This window comes from Aotus nancymaae, unplaced genomic scaffold, assembly GCF_030222135.1.
Source record: "Aotus nancymaae isolate 86718 unplaced genomic scaffold, 86718_ANA_hifiasm-v0.15.2.pri h1tg000059l, whole genome shotgun sequence".
Lineage (NCBI taxonomy): Eukaryota > Metazoa > Chordata > Mammalia > Primates > Aotidae > Aotus > Aotus nancymaae.
Window position 1 is genome coordinate 51413676 of NW_026988473.1, and position 17213 is coordinate 51430888.

A 17213-nucleotide genomic window follows, 5' to 3' on the forward strand; every position below is an offset into this window, starting at 1 on the left:
CTAGATACTCTTACTGATCAGATTTACAGAAAACTTGCCATTAAGTGCCTTTGATGTCTTATTGGGTAGTGCTGGTGCCAGATGTACTCTTCTCTTATCTTTCCCGTTTTGCTGAATTCAACAGCCATGCCACATTTATTCCTCAGCTATGACATTCTAAATGCTTTTGTTCTGGCTATGAGACTAGGGCTTGTGTGCTGTGGATAAGTGGCTCATCACTGGGATTGAAGAAAACAGGCTCTCCCAGAAAACAAGCATCCTTACTTGAAATGATGTGGCTAGGGAGCCTGGAAAGTTATCGTATGTCTCACATGAATCTTTTTGGTCTTGGCTATGACTTACATGTTTAATTATGAAAGAAAAACAAACCAGTTATTGCTAGTTACACTGTCTGCCAAAAATATTGATCTTTTGTTGAATATGAAGATATTAGTAATAAGGTTTATTAACCAATGCCTATAGTTGTTGGGGAGTAAGTAAGGCCAGCCGAAGCCCTTTGGGTTTCACAATATGATCCATCACCACAATAAATACTTAATGTGTTTATATCCTTCTAGACTCCTGAAAACAAAAAATGTTGAACGTAAAATAGGAGTGCATTTATAGTTTCTTGTCTGATAGGGAGCCTTTCAGAATCAGGTGGAAATTTAGCCTCATTGGAATCAGGCTAGGTGTAGGGGTTTTGACATTTTGCTCTGAAATGAAAGCTACAAGATGGAGTGAGGGCTAGATTATGGTGCAGGTGCAGTTTTTGGCCTGAGGACTTCACAGATACATTCTGACTTCATTTACATTTCAGGTCATTGGCTGCCTTATACTAGGCACCTGTCTTGTATATTATATTTGTAAGCTCCAAAACACTGTTTCCATCAGTTAATGACTTTCAATCAATAATTCTTATTTAATGGAGGCCTTTTGCTGGACATAAATGGCAACATATATATGACATGGTTCCTGCCCTGGAGGGGTTTGCAGTTCAGAGTAGTTTTTGTTGTTGTTTTCTGTTTTATTAAATTAATGTTATTTCTGCCAAAACTTGAAGACAGGTATAATGGAATCTGTTGTTGGTGTTTTGTTGTAGACTATTCAGGGTTGTCAAGTTTGCAGAGGTCTGGCTACAAGGTGAAAGTTGCCTGGACCCCTCAATTCTGCTTTCACTCCTTGAACATGACCTTTTTTTTTTTTAATTTAAAAAAAGTTTTTTTATTTTTAACTTTTATTTCAGGTTCAGGGTACATGTGCAGGTTTGTTACATAGGTAAACTCATGTCATGGGGTTTGTAGTACAGATTATTTCATCACCCAAGTACTACACCTAGTAACCATTAGTTATTTTTCCTGATCCTCTCCTCCTCCCACCCTCCACCTTCTGAAAGGCACCAGTATGTGTTAGTCCCCTCTATGTATCTATGTGTTCTCATCATTTCTCTCCCACTTATAAGTGAGAACATGCAGTATTTGATTTTCTGTTCCTGTATTAGTTTGCTAAAGATAATGACCTCCAGCTCCATCCATGTTTCTTCAAAGGACATGATCTCATTCTTTTTTACAGCTGTATAGTATTCCATGGTGTATTATGTACCACATTTTCTTTATCCATTCTACCATTGATGGGTTATTAGGTTGATTCCATGTCTTTGCCACTGTGAATAGTGCTGCAATGAACATTTTATGTTATATTTCTTTACAATAGAATGAATTATATTCCCTTGGATGTATCCAATAGTGGTGTTGCTGGGTCAAATGGTATTTCTGCTTTCAGCTCTTTTAGGAATCATTGCACTGCTTTCCATAGTGACTGAACTAATTTACACTCCCACCAACAGTGTATATGTTTCATTTTTTTTGCAATCTCACCAGCATCTGGTTTTTTGTTTGTTTGTTACTGTTTTTAATTTATTTTTATTTATTTTTTAATTGTACTTTAGGTTCTGGGGCACATGTGCCGATCATGCAGGATTGTTGCATAGGTACATACATGGCAATGTGGTTTGCTGTCTCCATACCCCTGTCACCTGTATCTGGCATTTCTCCCCATGTTATCCGTCCCCAACCTACCTACCCCCTGGTATCCCTCCCATAGTCCCCCACAACATACCCCAGTATGTGATGCTCCCCTCCTTGTGTCCATGTGTTCTCATTGTTCAACACTCGCCTATGAGTGAGAACATGCAGTGTTTGATTTTCTGTTCTTGTGACAGTTTGCTGAGAATGATGGTTTCCAGATTCACCCATGTCCCTACAAAGGACATGAACTCATTGTTTTTTATGGCTGCATAGTATTCCATGGTGTATATGTGCCACATTTTCCTTGTCCAGTCTATCATCGGTGGGCATTTGGGTTGGTTCCAGGTCTTTGCTATTGTAAACAGTGCCACAATGAACATAAGTGTGCATGTGTCTTTATAATAGAATGATTTATACCCAGTAATGGGATTGCTGGGTCAAATGGAACTTCTATTTCTAGGTCCTTGAGGAATCGCCACACTGTCTTCCACAATGGTTGAACTAATTTACACTCCCACCAACAGTGTAAAAGTGTTCCTATTTCTCCACATCCTCTCCAGCGTCTGTTGTCTCCAGATTTTTTAATGATCACCATTCTAATTGGCATGAGATGGTATCTGAATGTGATTTTGATTTGCATTTCTCTAATGACCAGTGATGATGAGCATTTTTTCATATGTTTGTTGGCCTCATACATGTCTTCTTTTGGAAAGTTTCTGTTCATGTCCTTCGCCCACTTTTGAATGGGTTTGTTCATTTTTTTCTTGTAAATCTGTTTTAGTTTTTTGTAGATTCTGGATATTAGCCCTTTGTCAGATGGGTAGATTGCAAAAATTTTTTCCCATTCTGTTGGTTGCCGATTCACTCTAATGATTGTTTCTTTTGCTGTACAGAAGCTCTGGAGTTTAATTAGATCCCATTTGTCTATTTTGGCTTTTGTTGCCAATGCTTTTGGTGTTTTAGTCATGAAGTCCTTGCCTATGCCTATGTCCTGAATGGTTTTACCTAGGTTTTCTTCTAGGGTTTTTATGGTGTTAGGTCTTATGTTTAAATCTGTAATCCATTAGGAATTAATTTTAGTGTAAGGTATCAAGAAGGGGTCCAGTTTCTGCTTTCTGCACATGGCTAGCTAGTTATCTCCATACCATTTATTAAACAGGGAATTGTTTCCCCATTGCTTGTTTTTGTGAGGTTTGTCAAAAATCAGATGGTTGTAGGTGTGTGGCATTGCCTCTGAGGCCTCTGTTCTGTTCCATTGGTCTATATCTCTGTTTTGGTACCAGTACCATGCTGTTTTGATTAGTGTAGCCTTGTAGTATAGTTTGAAGTCAGGTAGCGTGATGCCTCCAGCTTTGTTCTTTTTGCTTAGGATTGTCTTGGCTATGTGGGCTCTCTTTTGTTTCTATATGAAGTTTAAGGTGGTTTTTTCCAGTTCTGTGAAGAGGGTCATAGGTAGCTTGATGGGGATAGTATTGAATCTATAAATTACTTTGAGCAGTGTGGCCATTTTCACAATATTGATTCTTCCTAACCATGAACATGGAATGTTTTTCCATCTGTTTATGTCCTCTCTTATTTCCTTGAGCAGTGGTTCATAGTTCTCCTTGAAGAGGTCCTTTACATCTTTGTTAGTTGTATTCCTAGGTATTTTATTCTCTTTGTAGCAATTGTGAATGCAAGTTTGCTCTTGATTTGGCTCTCTTTTCATCTGTTATTGGTGTATAGGAATGCTTGTGATTTCTGCACATTGATTTTGTATCCTGAGACTTTTCTGAAGTTGCTTATCAGTTTAAGGAGATTTTGGGCTGAGAAGATGGGGTTTCTAAATATACAATCATGTCATCTGCAAATAGAGACAATTTGACTTCCTCCTTTCCTAATTGAATACCCTTTATTTCTTTCTCTTGTCTGATTGCTCTAGCTAGAACTTCCAATGGTATATTGAATAGGAGTGGTGAGAGCGGGCATCCTTGTCTAGTGCCATATTTCAAAGGGAATGCTTCCAGTTTTTGCCCATTCAGTATGATATTGGCTGTGGGTTTGTCGTAAATAGCTTTTATTATTTTTGAGATACGTTCCATTGATACCTAGTTTATTGAGAGTTTTTAGCATAAAGGGCTGTTGAATTTTGTTGAAAGCCTTCTCTGCATCTATTGAGATAATAATGTGGCTTTTGTCTTTGGTTCTGTTTATGTGGTAGATTACGTTTATAGACTTGCATATGTTGAACCAGCCTTGCATCCCCGGGATGAAGCCTACGTGATCGTGATGGATAAGCTTTTTGATGTGCTGTTGCAATCAGTTTGCCAGTATTTTATCGAAGATTTTTTGCATCTATGTTCATCATGGATATTGGCCTGAAGTTTTCTTTTTTTTGTTGAGTCTCTGCCAGGTTTTGGTATCAGGGTGATATTGGTCTCATAAAATGAGTTGGGGAGGATTCCCTCTTTTTGGATTCTTTGGAATAGTTTCAGAAGGAGTGATACCAGCTCCTCTTTGTATGTCTGGTAGAATTCGGCTGTGACCCATCTGGACCTGGGCTTTGTTGGTTGGTAGGCTATTAATTGCTGCTGGTCTATTCAGGGTTTTGACTTCTTCCTGGTTTAGGCTTGGGAGGGTGCAAATGTCCAGGAATTTATCCATTTCTTTCAGGTTTACTGGTTTATGTACATAGAGTTGTTTGTAGTAAGCTCTGATTGTAGTTTGTATTTCTGTGGAATCTGTGGTGATAGCCCCTTTATTGTTTTTTATTGCATGTATTTGATTCTTCTCTCTTTTCTTCTTTATTAATCTGGCTAGTGGTCTATTTTGTTGATCTTTTCAAAAAACCAGCTCCTGTATTTATTGATTTTTTGAAGGGTTTTTTGTTTCTCTGTCTCCTTCAGTTCTGCTCTGATCTTAGTTATTTCTTGTCTTCTGCAAGCTTTAGAGTTTTTTTGATCTTGCTCCTGTAGCTCTTTCAATTTTGATGATAGGGTGTCGATTTTAGATCTTTCCTTGCTTCTTATGTGGGCATTTACTGTTATAAATTTTCTCTAGACACTGCTTTAAATGTGTCCCAGAGATTCTGGTACATTGTGTCTTAGTTCTCATTGGTTTCCAAAAATATCTTTATTTCTGCCTTCATTTCATTGTTTATCCAGTCAATATTCATGAGCCAGTTGTTCAGTTTCCATGAAGTTGTGTGGTTCTGAGTTAGTTTCTTAATTCTGAGTTCTAATTTGATTGCACTGTGGTCTGAGAGACTGTTTGTTATGATTTCTGTTCTTTTGCATTTGCTGAGGAGTGATTTAGTTCCAATTAAGTGGTCAATTTTAGAGTAGCTGTGATGTGGTGCTAAGAAGAATGTATGTTCTATGGATTTGGGATGGAAAGTTCTGTAGATGTCTATTAGGTTTGCTTGGCCCAGATCTGATTTCAATTCCTAGATATCCTTGTTAATTTTCTGTCTCGTTGATCTGTCTAATATTGACAGTGGAGTGTTAAAGTCTCCCACTATTGTTGTGTGGGAGTCTAAGTCTCTTTGTAGGTCATTAAGAACTTGCTTTATGTATCTGGGTGCTCCTGTATTGGGTGCATATATATTTAGGATCGTTAGCTCTTCTTGTTGCATTGATCCTTTTACCATTATGTAATGTCCTTCTTTGCGTCTTTTGATCTTTGTTGGTTTAAAGTTTATTTTATCAGAGACTAGGATTGCAACCCCTGATTTTTTTTGCTCTCCATTTGCTTGGTAAATCTTCCTCCATCCCTTTATTTTGAGCCTATGTGTGTCTTTGCACATCAGATGGGTCTCCTGAATACAGCACACCAATGGATCTTAACTCTTTATCCAATTTGCCAGTCTGTGTCATTTGATTGGGGCATTTAGCCCATTTACATTTAAGGTTAGTATTGTTATGTGTGAATTTGATCCTGCCTTTTTTTTTTTTTTTTTTTTTTTGAGACAGAGTTTCGCTCTTGTTACCCAGGCTGGAGTGCAATGGCACGATCTCGGCTCACCGCAACCTCCGCCTCCTGGGTTCAGGCAGTTCTCCTGCCTCAGCCTCCTGAGTAGCTGGGATTACAGGCACGTGCCACCATGCCCAGCTAATTTTTTGTATTTTTAGTAGAGACGGGGTTTCACCATGTTGACCGGGATGGTCTCAATCTCTTGACCTCGAGATCCACCCGCCTCAGCCTCCCAAAGTGCTGGGATTACAGACGTGAGCCACCGCGCCTGGCCCTGATCCTGCCATTTTGATGCTAGCTGGTTGTTTTGCCTGTTAGTTGATACAGTTTCTTCATTGTGTGGATGCTCTTTACCATTTGGTACATTTTGGAGTTGCTGGTACTGTTCGTTCCTTTCTATGTTTAGTGATTGTTTCAGGAGCTCTTGTAAGCAGGCCTGGTGGTGACAAAATCTCTCAGCAATTGCTTGTCCGTAAAGGATTTTATTTCTTCTTCACTTATGAAGCTTAGTTTGGCTGGATATGAAATTCTAGGTTGAAAATTCTTTTCTTTAAGGATGTTGAATATTGGCCCCTACTCTCTTCTGGCTTGTAGGGTTTCTGCTGAGAGATCCACTGTGAGTCTGATGGGCTTCCCTTTGTGGGTAACTCAACCTTTCTCTCTGGCTGCCCTTAGCATTTTTTTCTACATTTCAACCCTGGTGAATCTGATGATTATGTGCCTTGGAGTTGTTCTTCTTGAGGAATATCTTTGTGGTGTTCTCTGTATTTCCTGAACTTAAATGTTGGCCTGCCTTGCTTGGTTGGGGAAGTTCTCCTGGAAAAGATCCTGAAGAGTGTTCTCTCCATCACATTCCGGTATACCTATCAAACATAGATTATGTCTTTTCACATAATCCCATATTTCTTGGAGGCTTTGTTCATTTCTTTTCACTCTTTTTTTGCTAATCTTGTTTTCTCATTGTATTTCATTGAGTTGATCTTCAATCTCTGATATCCTTTCTTCTGCTTGGTCAATTCGGCTGTTGAAACTTGTGTGTGCTTCATGAAGTTCTCATGTTGTGTTTTTCAACTCCGTAAAGTAATTTATATTCTTCTCTAAGCTGTTTATTCTCATTCACATTTCATCTAACCTTTTTTCAAGGTTCTTAGTTTCTTTGCATTGGGTTAGAACATGTTCTTTTAGCTCAGAGAAGTTTGGTACTACCCACCTTCTGAAGCCTGTTTCTGTCAATTCATCAGACTCATTTTCCATCCAGCCTTGTTCGCTTGCTGGTGAGGAGTTGTGATCCTTTGGAGGAGGAGAAGTGTTCTGGTTTCTGGTGTTTTCATCGTTTTTTATACTGGTTTCTTCCCATCTTGGTGTATTTATAGTTGTGTGGTCTTTGTAGTCAGTGACTTTTGGATGGGGTCTCTGAGTGGATGTCCTTTTTGTTGATGTTGAAGTTATTTATTTCTGTTTTTTAGTTCTCCTTCTAACAGTCAGGCCCCTCTGCTGTAGGACTGCTGTAGGTCCACTCCAGACCCTGCTTGCCTGGGCATCACCTGCGGGGGCTGCAGAACAGTAAGGGTTGCTGCTGGTTTCTTCTTCTGTTATCTTCGTCTCAGAAGGGTATCCACCAGATGTCAGCCTGAGCTCTCCTTTATGAGGTGTCTCTTTGGATATATGGGGGTTGGGGAGCTGCTTGAGGAGACAGTCTGTCCCTTATTGGAGCTCAAATGCTGAGCTGGGAGCTCTGTTGTTCCATTCAGAACTACTGTGCAGGTACGTTTAAGTATGCTGCAGTGGAACTCATAACCACCTTTCTTTTTTCCCCAGATGCTCTGTCCTGGGAAGGTGGGGCTTTATTTGTAAGTTCCTGACGTGCTGCTGCCTTTTTTCAGAGATGCCCTGCCCAGCAAGGAGGTAGTCTAGTCACAGTCTGCCAACAGAGGCGTTGCTGAGCTGCCATGGGCTCTGCTCAGCTGCTGTGTGAACTTCCTTGTGGTTTTGTTTACAGAGATACAGTGAGAACTGCCTCAGTAATGGTGGATTGCCTCAGTAATGGTGGACTGCCTCGACAATGGTGGACAGCCTTGGTAATGGCGGACTGCCTCTGTAGTGGCGGACTGCCTTGGTAGTGGTGGACTGCCTCAGTAATGGCTGACACCCTTCCCCCCACCAAGCTGGACCATCCTAGGTCCAGCTGCACTTACTGCAAAACTCTCAATCCAGAGTGTTTCAGATTGCTGGTCTTTGTGGGGGTGGGACCCGCTGAGCCAGATCACCTGGCTCCCTGTTTCACCCCCTTTTTTCGGTTGAATGGGTGGCTCTGTATCCCATTCCAGACGCCATTTGAAACAGCCCCAGATTCGTGTGAGTTTTTATATGGAGACTCATGGCACTGGGTGAAACAGCCCTGCTGGAAACTTGTGGTGCTTTTCAGCCCAGGAATCTCCTGGTCTGTGGGCAGTAAAAACTCGTTTGGAAATGCAGTGATCACTCACCCTCTGTGCTGTTCTTGTTGGGGACTGTACTCCAGAGCTGTTCCTTTTCAGCCATCTTGAACATGATCTTTAGGATCAGAGTGCCTTTCTCATGTGGAATGAAACACCCAAGTCAGAGTGTTACATCACACATTTCCTCCACTAACTGTTTCCTGGAAAGTTGCTGGCTTTGGACAGCTCCTTTCTCTCAGTACTCTTGAGAATGTTTGATGTAGAGGACAGGTACTCTGACCACAGAATTTTATATTAATACATTTATTAATGAAAAATGTTTAATTTGGGCTTGATAGTCACAGGTAGCAGACCTCCCAGATTTACCATGGAATTCCTGATCTTACTGATCTATTGCTTATTGAGTTAAGATTCCTGAGTATGAGGAGACTGTTTTCTTTTCAGCTTCCTGGATGGAGCACAGCAGAGCCTTCCTGTTTGGATCCTTACAGTGGTTTTACTTCTTCAAGAATCTATTGGCAACATTGTATTTTTGTCTGCCTTAGCTACATGTGGGCCCACTTGCTCACTCTTAGACCTATTCTCTGATTCTATGAAGGGAAAGGAGGACTTAATTTCCTTTTTCTTCTTCTGATTTTTTTATCTTTTTCTTTTCTAGGCAGGGCCACTGCTTCTCAGCACATCCAGCCTTCTGGCTTACCTCCTCCCTGCCTCTCACTACACCCCTCCTCATCCTGTGGTGAATTCCAATAATGCTGCTTTGTTACAGGTGGACTTCATGTTGACTGAGGTGAACTTTAGGGCTCTTACTGGTTTGGTCTGATCTGGATCCCCATTAATATTGAAACCTCCACAGTGGAGGTGAGGAATATTGCCACTTCTGTTTCTTTAAATATCTGCTGCATCTCAGATGATTGTTGGGAGTGATTCATCTTCATATAATTTTAGGGCTAAAAGGAACCTCAACAGGTCCTATTCTATGCTTAAATCCCTCCATGGCTTCCTTTCCAACTGATGCTCCAGCCTCTACTCAAACACTTGTAGTCACTGAGATAGTCTTTCCTTTTATCTTTGTCAGCTATAAATGTTAGGAAGTCCTTTATATTAGATGGAAATTGGCATGCGTTCTCCCTTCAAATCACATGGAAGTCTAATTCCATATACCCAATACTCTTCAGAAATGTGAAGAGAGCTCTCACATTCCCTTGGAGATATCATTTCTCCATATGATCCCCTCATTTCTTTGATGACTTTTCCTATATACCTACCTGTTTTTCTAACTAAGTGATTTGTGATTCTGGCTCTTTTCCACAAAATCAACACTCAGAAATATTCATTGAGTGCCTATTATGTACAAGAAAAGGCCTGTGCTGGAGAAAGGTCCTTGGCTTTTGGTTGCTTAGTTTTTTTTACTTATTATATGTATTTTTTGAGACAGAGTCTCGCTCTGTCACCCAGGCTGGTATGCAGTGGCACGGTCTCGGCTCACTAAAAGCTCTGCCTCCCGGGTTCAAGCGATTCTCCCACCTCAGCCTCCTGAGTAGCTGGGACTACAGGAGCATGCCACCATAACTGGCTAATTTTTGAATTTCTTTGTAGAGATGGGGTTTCATCATGTTGGCCAGGCTGGTCTTGAACTCCTGACCTCAAGCGATCAGCCCACATCCTCCTCCCAAAGTGTTGGGATTACAGGCATGAACCACTGTGCCCAGCCAGCTTCTGGTTGCTAATAATGGAGAGGGAGGAAAGACTGATATCAACAGGGAAGAATCGGGGAGATGGTTTCCTGGTTTATCCAGTGTCTCTGAACTGCAATTTCTGTTCTGGGTCTTAACTGTCAGTATAGGGGCCACACTTAATACTGTCCTTCCGTATTACAGCTTATTCAGTGAGGAACATCATGCAAACTAAAATAGAAAAGAAAAATTAATAGCAAACATCAATCATTAAACATTTTTTAAAATTCTTAAATAATGTAAATTTTAAATATACTGTAAATCCTTTCATAAGGCAATACAGACTCATTTTCTTAATCATTCCCTCAATGAAAGTAATAAACAAGTGCTAGTCTTCCTTAAAATATAGCAATATGATCTAGAAAACTCTTTGGGCCCTTCTTTAGGCTTTGTAAACATGTTACAAAAACAGTCAGTCATTTGGCTTGGTCTGCAGAATGTCAGACAATCCATAATTTTTTTTCCCTTTACTTGAATAAAACACATTTTTCACTGAATTGACTATTTAGGTTTCTTGTAGACACAGTCTTAGCAAAGAAAACTAAAAAAATTGCTTTTGGAGAAGAAAATTGTAGCTAGTTATATCTTATAAAACCATTCTTGTGTTCATTTTCTTGAGGAAATTGCTATAAGTGTATCTTCTAGGGCCAATATGTAAGAGACCTTTTTATGATTAAATAAAAGCTCAGAGATTTTCAGTATCAGAGTTGTTTTATTGACTTGCCTTAGTTCTAAAAATAAAATGAAAACCTTTAGCCAAAGGAAGGCTCATGCATTAGCTAAATACTGACATGATTTGAACTTATTTTACTTGCTTATATTATATCTAATACCTATGTATGTCCAAGCTTTGGAGACACAAAGAAACACTATTGTATTAGAAGATTCTTTGGTTTTCTAATACATATTTTTATTTTTATATCTAAAGTCCTGTTTAAACATAATTCCATGATTCTATAGAAAAAGAGCTATTAATCTTTGTGTTTACATAAGTTCGCAATACTTGATTCATTTTAAGCCTCTAAAATATGAATGACATCATTTGTCCTGTGAGATAGTAGATTTGTTTTAGTAACAAATCTTTCAGATCAATTCATAAATGAGAAAGAAATAAATGTGAGTAAACATTTGTTCTATCTTGGTTTTTGTTTAAGCTAAAATAATTAGAATTCAGCCAGCCAAAAAGAAGTTAAATTTGAAATCTAATTCTTGTCAAGAAATTTTGCATTCAACTGTTCAACCTATTGTTTTAGAATTGCTGTGGTAAGAAATTAGAACATTACTTTGGCAAATGTAGGGCTTGGTAGGCTGGAGAGTAAAAATGAAACTTCTCAGTGAGTAATAGGAAGAATTCCTATGCTTTATGAATATAGCTACCAAATACTTCTAGGCAACTGATAAATCAGAAGACTGGAGTGAGAAAGTACTCATGACAGTGTCAGTGATATGATAATGACTTATTGAAAAATTGATGAAAAATTAAAGGAAATGCTTTCTGAACAAAGCTAAGAAAAGAATAGCTGTTTTTAGATCCCCAAAAATCTATCTTAAAATGAAAATTTTAATATTTAAAGATTCTGTTGAAAATTTGTGAATATATATATTTATAAACCTTGAAGGATATGGTAAGTATGCTTTTAGGAGTACTGTTTATCATGAAGAAACTCAATGGCAGTTAAATAGACATGTAGGTTACAAACACTTCTTACAGTTTCTTATAAAATGTACTACAAAATTGGTATTCTTAATGTATGCAAAAAAATGATGTTTTACACATCTGACATGGAACTTCTCTACACCTGCAGAGAGAAAGCACTGTTTTTCCTAAACAGAAAACCTATTATTTACAGATCTACTGCACTGCTCTGAGTCATTGATGGTTATAGGTTTTATATTTAACCTGAAATGCAAAACATTTTCTTCTAGGCCTGAAGTTAAATCATTTTGCAAAGTGATACAGGTACATTCTGAATTTTGTCTTGCTACATATTCTTGAAAAACAAGGCTAAGTGTTTGTAAGAGGGGTATGTGTGTGTGTGTGCGCGCACGTGTATGTGTGTTTTCAGTGGCATCAGTTGCATTCTTTTCTTCCTCTGCCTGTCTGGAGGGCACTTTTAACATGCCTGTCCCCATACTCTCCATTATGAGTTTTAATCACAATAGAAATTTTTTTCCCAACACTTTGATGAAAGGTCATATTTAGTGGGCTGACTTATCTATTAATTCTATCTAGTAATCTTGTAATACACTGTATACATTACCTGAGGTAAATGTAAGTACAGCATTTAGGATTTTAAAATCTGTTCACAAATGAGATTGGCCTATAAATCCCTCTTTTGGGGAACACTACCATTGTCAGATTTTGGTTATTCTAATTGCATAAAATGAACTGGATGGCTTTGCATGCTCTGAAACCATTTATATGGGAATCATCTGTAACCTAAAAGTAGGAAAGGACTCTGCTATGAAACTTCCTGAGTAAAATGATAAGTGCCATGAAGAAAAACAAAGCCAGGTAAGCGGGTAGAGGGAATGGGCCTGTTGTTTTAGATGAGGTGGTTAGGAAAGTCTTTCAAATTAGCAGAAGCCACAATGGGAGCAGACCGTGTAAACGTTTGAGAGAGGAGCATCCTAGGGAGAGGAGGCATAAGGGCAAAGTCTTGAGAAGGGAGTATACTTGGCATATTGAGGAGCAGCAAGAGGCTACTGCATCTGAGAGAGAGAAGATATGAAAGCTGAGAGGTAATGAAGACTCCGTTTATTGGGGACCTTATAGGCAAAATTCAACAAAATTTCTTTGTCATTTCTGTTCCTTAATCTTGCTTTTTAGTCATATTTTTCTATCTTTTAGATTTGACTGCACACTTAGTATATTTTTATCCTTTTTCTGATTTTAATAAAAGTTTAAGAGTATAAATTTTCTTTTAAGTGCAGCTTTGCCTGCATTCTATTAAGCTTAATGGCCATAAGTCACATGGCTCTCCCTAATCTGAAAGAGAAGGCAGGAAATGTAGGATATTAATGAGCACATTGCTGCCCCAAACAAAATCAGGATTCTGTTAGTAAGAAAGAATGGGAGAACAACTTTTAGGTAAACTACTAGCAATATCTTTTTATAAAATCCTATGGGCCTGGCAGATTTTCCTGCCAATCACATTAGATAAGGATTTGATAAAAGTCATCACAGCTTTCTGATTGGAAAACCAGATATTTCTGGCTGGGTGTGGTGGCTCACGCCTGTAATCATAGCACTTTGGGAGGCTGAGGCGGGAAGACCACAAGGTCAGTAGATCAAGACCATCCTGGCTAACACAGTGAAACCCTATCTCTACTAAAAATACAAAAAATTAGCCAAGTGTGGTGGCACATGCCTGTAGTCCCAGCTAATCAGGAGGCTGAGGCAGGAGAATCACTTGAACCTGGGAGTTGGAGGAAAAGAAAAGCAAAAAACAAGAAAACCAGATATTTCTTTAATGATATAAATACATCTAATTTCCTATTCTAGTCAAATTTATTCCAGTTCAAAGGATAAAAGTATATTGCACATATCCCCAGCTTTATTAATCTATGACTACAAAATCTACTTTTAAAGACTGTCTGAAATTGTATAGCATAAAACCATAATAATGTACTCAGTTACTTCTGGAAGTTTCTCAGAGTACTCCTTTATATGTACTGCAGAGCGTATTTTTCTTCCTTAACTGAGATCTTTCCAGCTTGCCACCATGCAGCTGCCAATGGTCCTACTTAAGTAAAATGCCACCATACCTATTTTAGACTCAAGAAAAAATAGCACCCACTCATTTTTATTTTTGCTGAATATAAGAATGAGGATACTTATGATATTGTCTTTAAATTTTAGGATTAGGTAGTTTTATGAAAATCAAATTATTCACTCCTTTGTAAAGTATATAATAGGAATTTGCTCTAATAATAAATAGATTAAGGTTTAAAATTTGAAACCAGAGTAATGTGTATTTTACACCAATATTTTAAGCCTTAAAAAAAACCCCAACCCACATTAAGAAATACATTTCATACTGTGATCAAGTACACACACACACACACACACACACACACACACTCACTCTCTCTCTCTCTATACATATATGTCTGTCTAATTAAAAGTTTCACAGAAATTTCTAAGGACATATGCTAAATACTCTATATAATTTATTTGATTCTACTTTATTTTTAAAAAGTGATATCAACCTACAAAATGGATTTCATAACCCACTATAGCAGTTTGATAAGACACTGTTTTAGACCATGCTTTTCAGCAGTTTTGTAATCCAATTTTGTCCTTTTCATGTCTCTACAGGATGTTTCTAGTGCTAGTTGCTATCTTTTCTCTGATTTCCAGGGCAGTAATAGGATAAGAATTTTTCTAAATGATTATTTCTTTTCTTTCTGCAGCTCTCATGTGTGAATATGTGTCTGGTGCATCCTTAACCTAAGGACTCCACCAGTTCGAAGTTACAGTTTTCACCATCAACTACCTTATCCTTTTTGGTCTGGTTTTCTTCCACAAACAGTGGAAACATTTTTAAAGTTGCTTTTGTTGCAGAGTTAAACAAATGGCTGATAGTGGCTTAGATAAAAAATCCACAAAATGCCCTGACTGTTCATCTGCTTCTCAGGAAGATGTACTTAGTGTATGTTCCAGCAAAACAAGCGTTCCTTCAGTTTTGGTGGTGGAAATGTCACAGACATCAAGCATTGGTACTACAGAATCTTTACTTTCACTGGAGAGAAAAAAAGAAAAAAATATCAACAGAGACATAACCTCTGGGAAAGATTTGGTAAATATCAAAGATTCCACATCCAAGCACAAGTTGACATCCATTCCCTAATGCCACCCCTAGCTTCATCCATATCCCATGAGTCCTTGTTAGCTAATTCATTGCCTTCATAACTATTAAACATTTCTTTCTCACAGAGGAGGTGAGCAAGCAAATTTGGTTAGTAACTTGTTTTATGATATTTCCAACCACTACCCAAATTGATTATTTCTCAGGACATGAGGAAAACATGTTATCCCAACTTATTTTTTAAATGGTTTATACATACGTGAATTGGTTTTCCAGTTGAATTAAATCTGAATTTTTGAGTATTTTCTTCAACTGATTGAGAATGAGATTTATGGGTGTGGTTAAATAAAGGGTGGTTATGGCTTTGTTATTTAAGTTGTGGTTATCTAAGTGGAATATTAACTATACTTTACAAAATCAGTTTGCATTATTTAGAAATAATCTATGGCTACCCAATTGTACAGATTTTGATGTATTCATCTTTTTTTTGGTGGGGAGATGGAGTTTCGCTGTCGTTGCCCAGACTGGAGTGGAATGGAGCGATTGCAGCTCACCACAACCTCTGCCTCCCGGGTTCAAGTGATTTTCCTACCTCTGCTTCCTCAGTAGCTGGGATTACAGGCATGCGCCACCATACCCAGGTATTTTTTTTTTTTTGTATTTTAGAGATGGGGTTTCTCTGTTTTGGTCAGGCTGGTCTTGAACTCCTGACCTCAAGTGATCCACCTGCCTCAGCCTCCCAAAGTGCTGGCAGTACAGGCATGAGCCACTGTGCCCGGCCATATTCATCTTTATGTAGAATAGGCAGGTAGTGTATAAGATTATATTTGATAGAGTACAACTTTGGAGACAGAGAGCAGTAAGTCTAAGAAAAGTCAGGTTCCCTTTCCTCAAAATTGTACCTTTTTCATATGTTCTCCCTTGACTATTATTTCCCATTTGTATTGCTATGTAGCTACTGCTATATGGATGTCTCTGAGTGAGTTATTACTATGTTATTTGCACTCAAAGCATATTTTTTGAGTGGGCAATAATTTATGTGTAAGCTATTTGAGATGGTTGTTACATTGTGAAAGGAGATTGATTGAGAAAGCTAAAGTTGCCTTCTTTGATTTCAGAGAATCATTAGGTAAGCTTTGATGAATCTGCTATGCTGGTTATCATGTAGACTTTCCTGGATTCAGGGGATTGGATTGAGTAACTTCTTAAGTTCTCCTTTAGCCTCATGAGCCAATGAGTTACATAGGCTTAGAATTTGAAAAATAGAGTAAACAATCTTATGCATAGTAAACATGGCACATGTTAAAGAGTTATCAGATTATTTAAATTAGGGTTCTTTGTCAACCAAAAATATTACATCTTTAAGGTTTTTTTTTTTTGTTTGTATTTCGTTTTGGTCCCAGCTCTCAAGAACTTCAAATGTAGAGAGAAAAGCATCTCAACAACATTGGGGCCGGGGCAACTTTACAGAAGGAAAAGTTCCTCACCTAAGGATTGACAATGGAGCTGCTATTGAGGTATATAGAAAGCAAATAAACTACTGTGAACTTTCAGGTTTCTTCTAAGTCAACAGTTAATGAAAAAAATGATTTAAAAATAAATCTCTAAGGAAAGGAAGTAAAGAGAAAACATACCATTTTCAAGTATGGTAACATTTTTACTAAAACAAATAGATTAATTATTTTCTGTTTATGGAAGACCAAGTGAATTTTAATTAAAGTAGAGAACATTTTCATTAGACCAAATGAGGATATTTTCATCGTCAGGTCTTGGCCATTGCCAAAAGCAATAATGGAGTCTTTGTTTAGACCTTTTCATGATGCAGAGAAGGACCAGATAATTTTAGTTTGTCTGTTCACTTCCTTGATAGTGAGGCCAGAATCTCTCTCATGAGCTCCTCCATCTTTTCCATCCTGCGATTGGATATATACCAATATTATTTTTCCAGGATTCAAATTATTATATAAAATATGAATTAAATATTAGAACAATAGAAAAAATTTAAATGTGTGTTTTTAAAGTTAAATAAACTGCAATAAGAACAACCACAACAAGAAGAAAATTGCGTTAGTGTTACCATTTAAATTGTTTTGGGGCACCACAAATGGCATCATATAAGATGGCATACTTAATAAATGTATGTGTTCTGATTGCCCAACTGACTGACCACTCTTAATCTCTTTCCCTTTCTTGGGCCTCCCCAGTTCCTGATATACAACAATATTAAAATTAGGCCAATTAATAATCCTATAATGGTTCAAGTGAAAGGGA

The 17213-nt window shown here is 38.0% G+C and overlaps 1 protein-coding gene across 2 annotated transcripts in view; it reads left to right on the forward strand.

Moving 5' to 3' along the window:
- STK33 (serine/threonine kinase 33) overlaps nucleotides 1-17213 on the forward strand; it is a 195077-nt gene that overhangs the window by 107157 nt on the left and 70707 nt on the right. For both annotated transcript variants that reach the window (XM_012456715.2, XM_012456716.2), the window contains exons 2-3: nucleotides 14548-14933; nucleotides 16346-16459. In XM_012456715.2, coding sequence (XP_012312138.2) covers nucleotides 14709-14933; nucleotides 16346-16459 — 339 coding nt within the window. In that variant the 5' untranslated portion in view covers nucleotides 14548-14708. The remainder of the gene's footprint in view (nucleotides 1-14547; nucleotides 14934-16345; nucleotides 16460-17213) is intronic.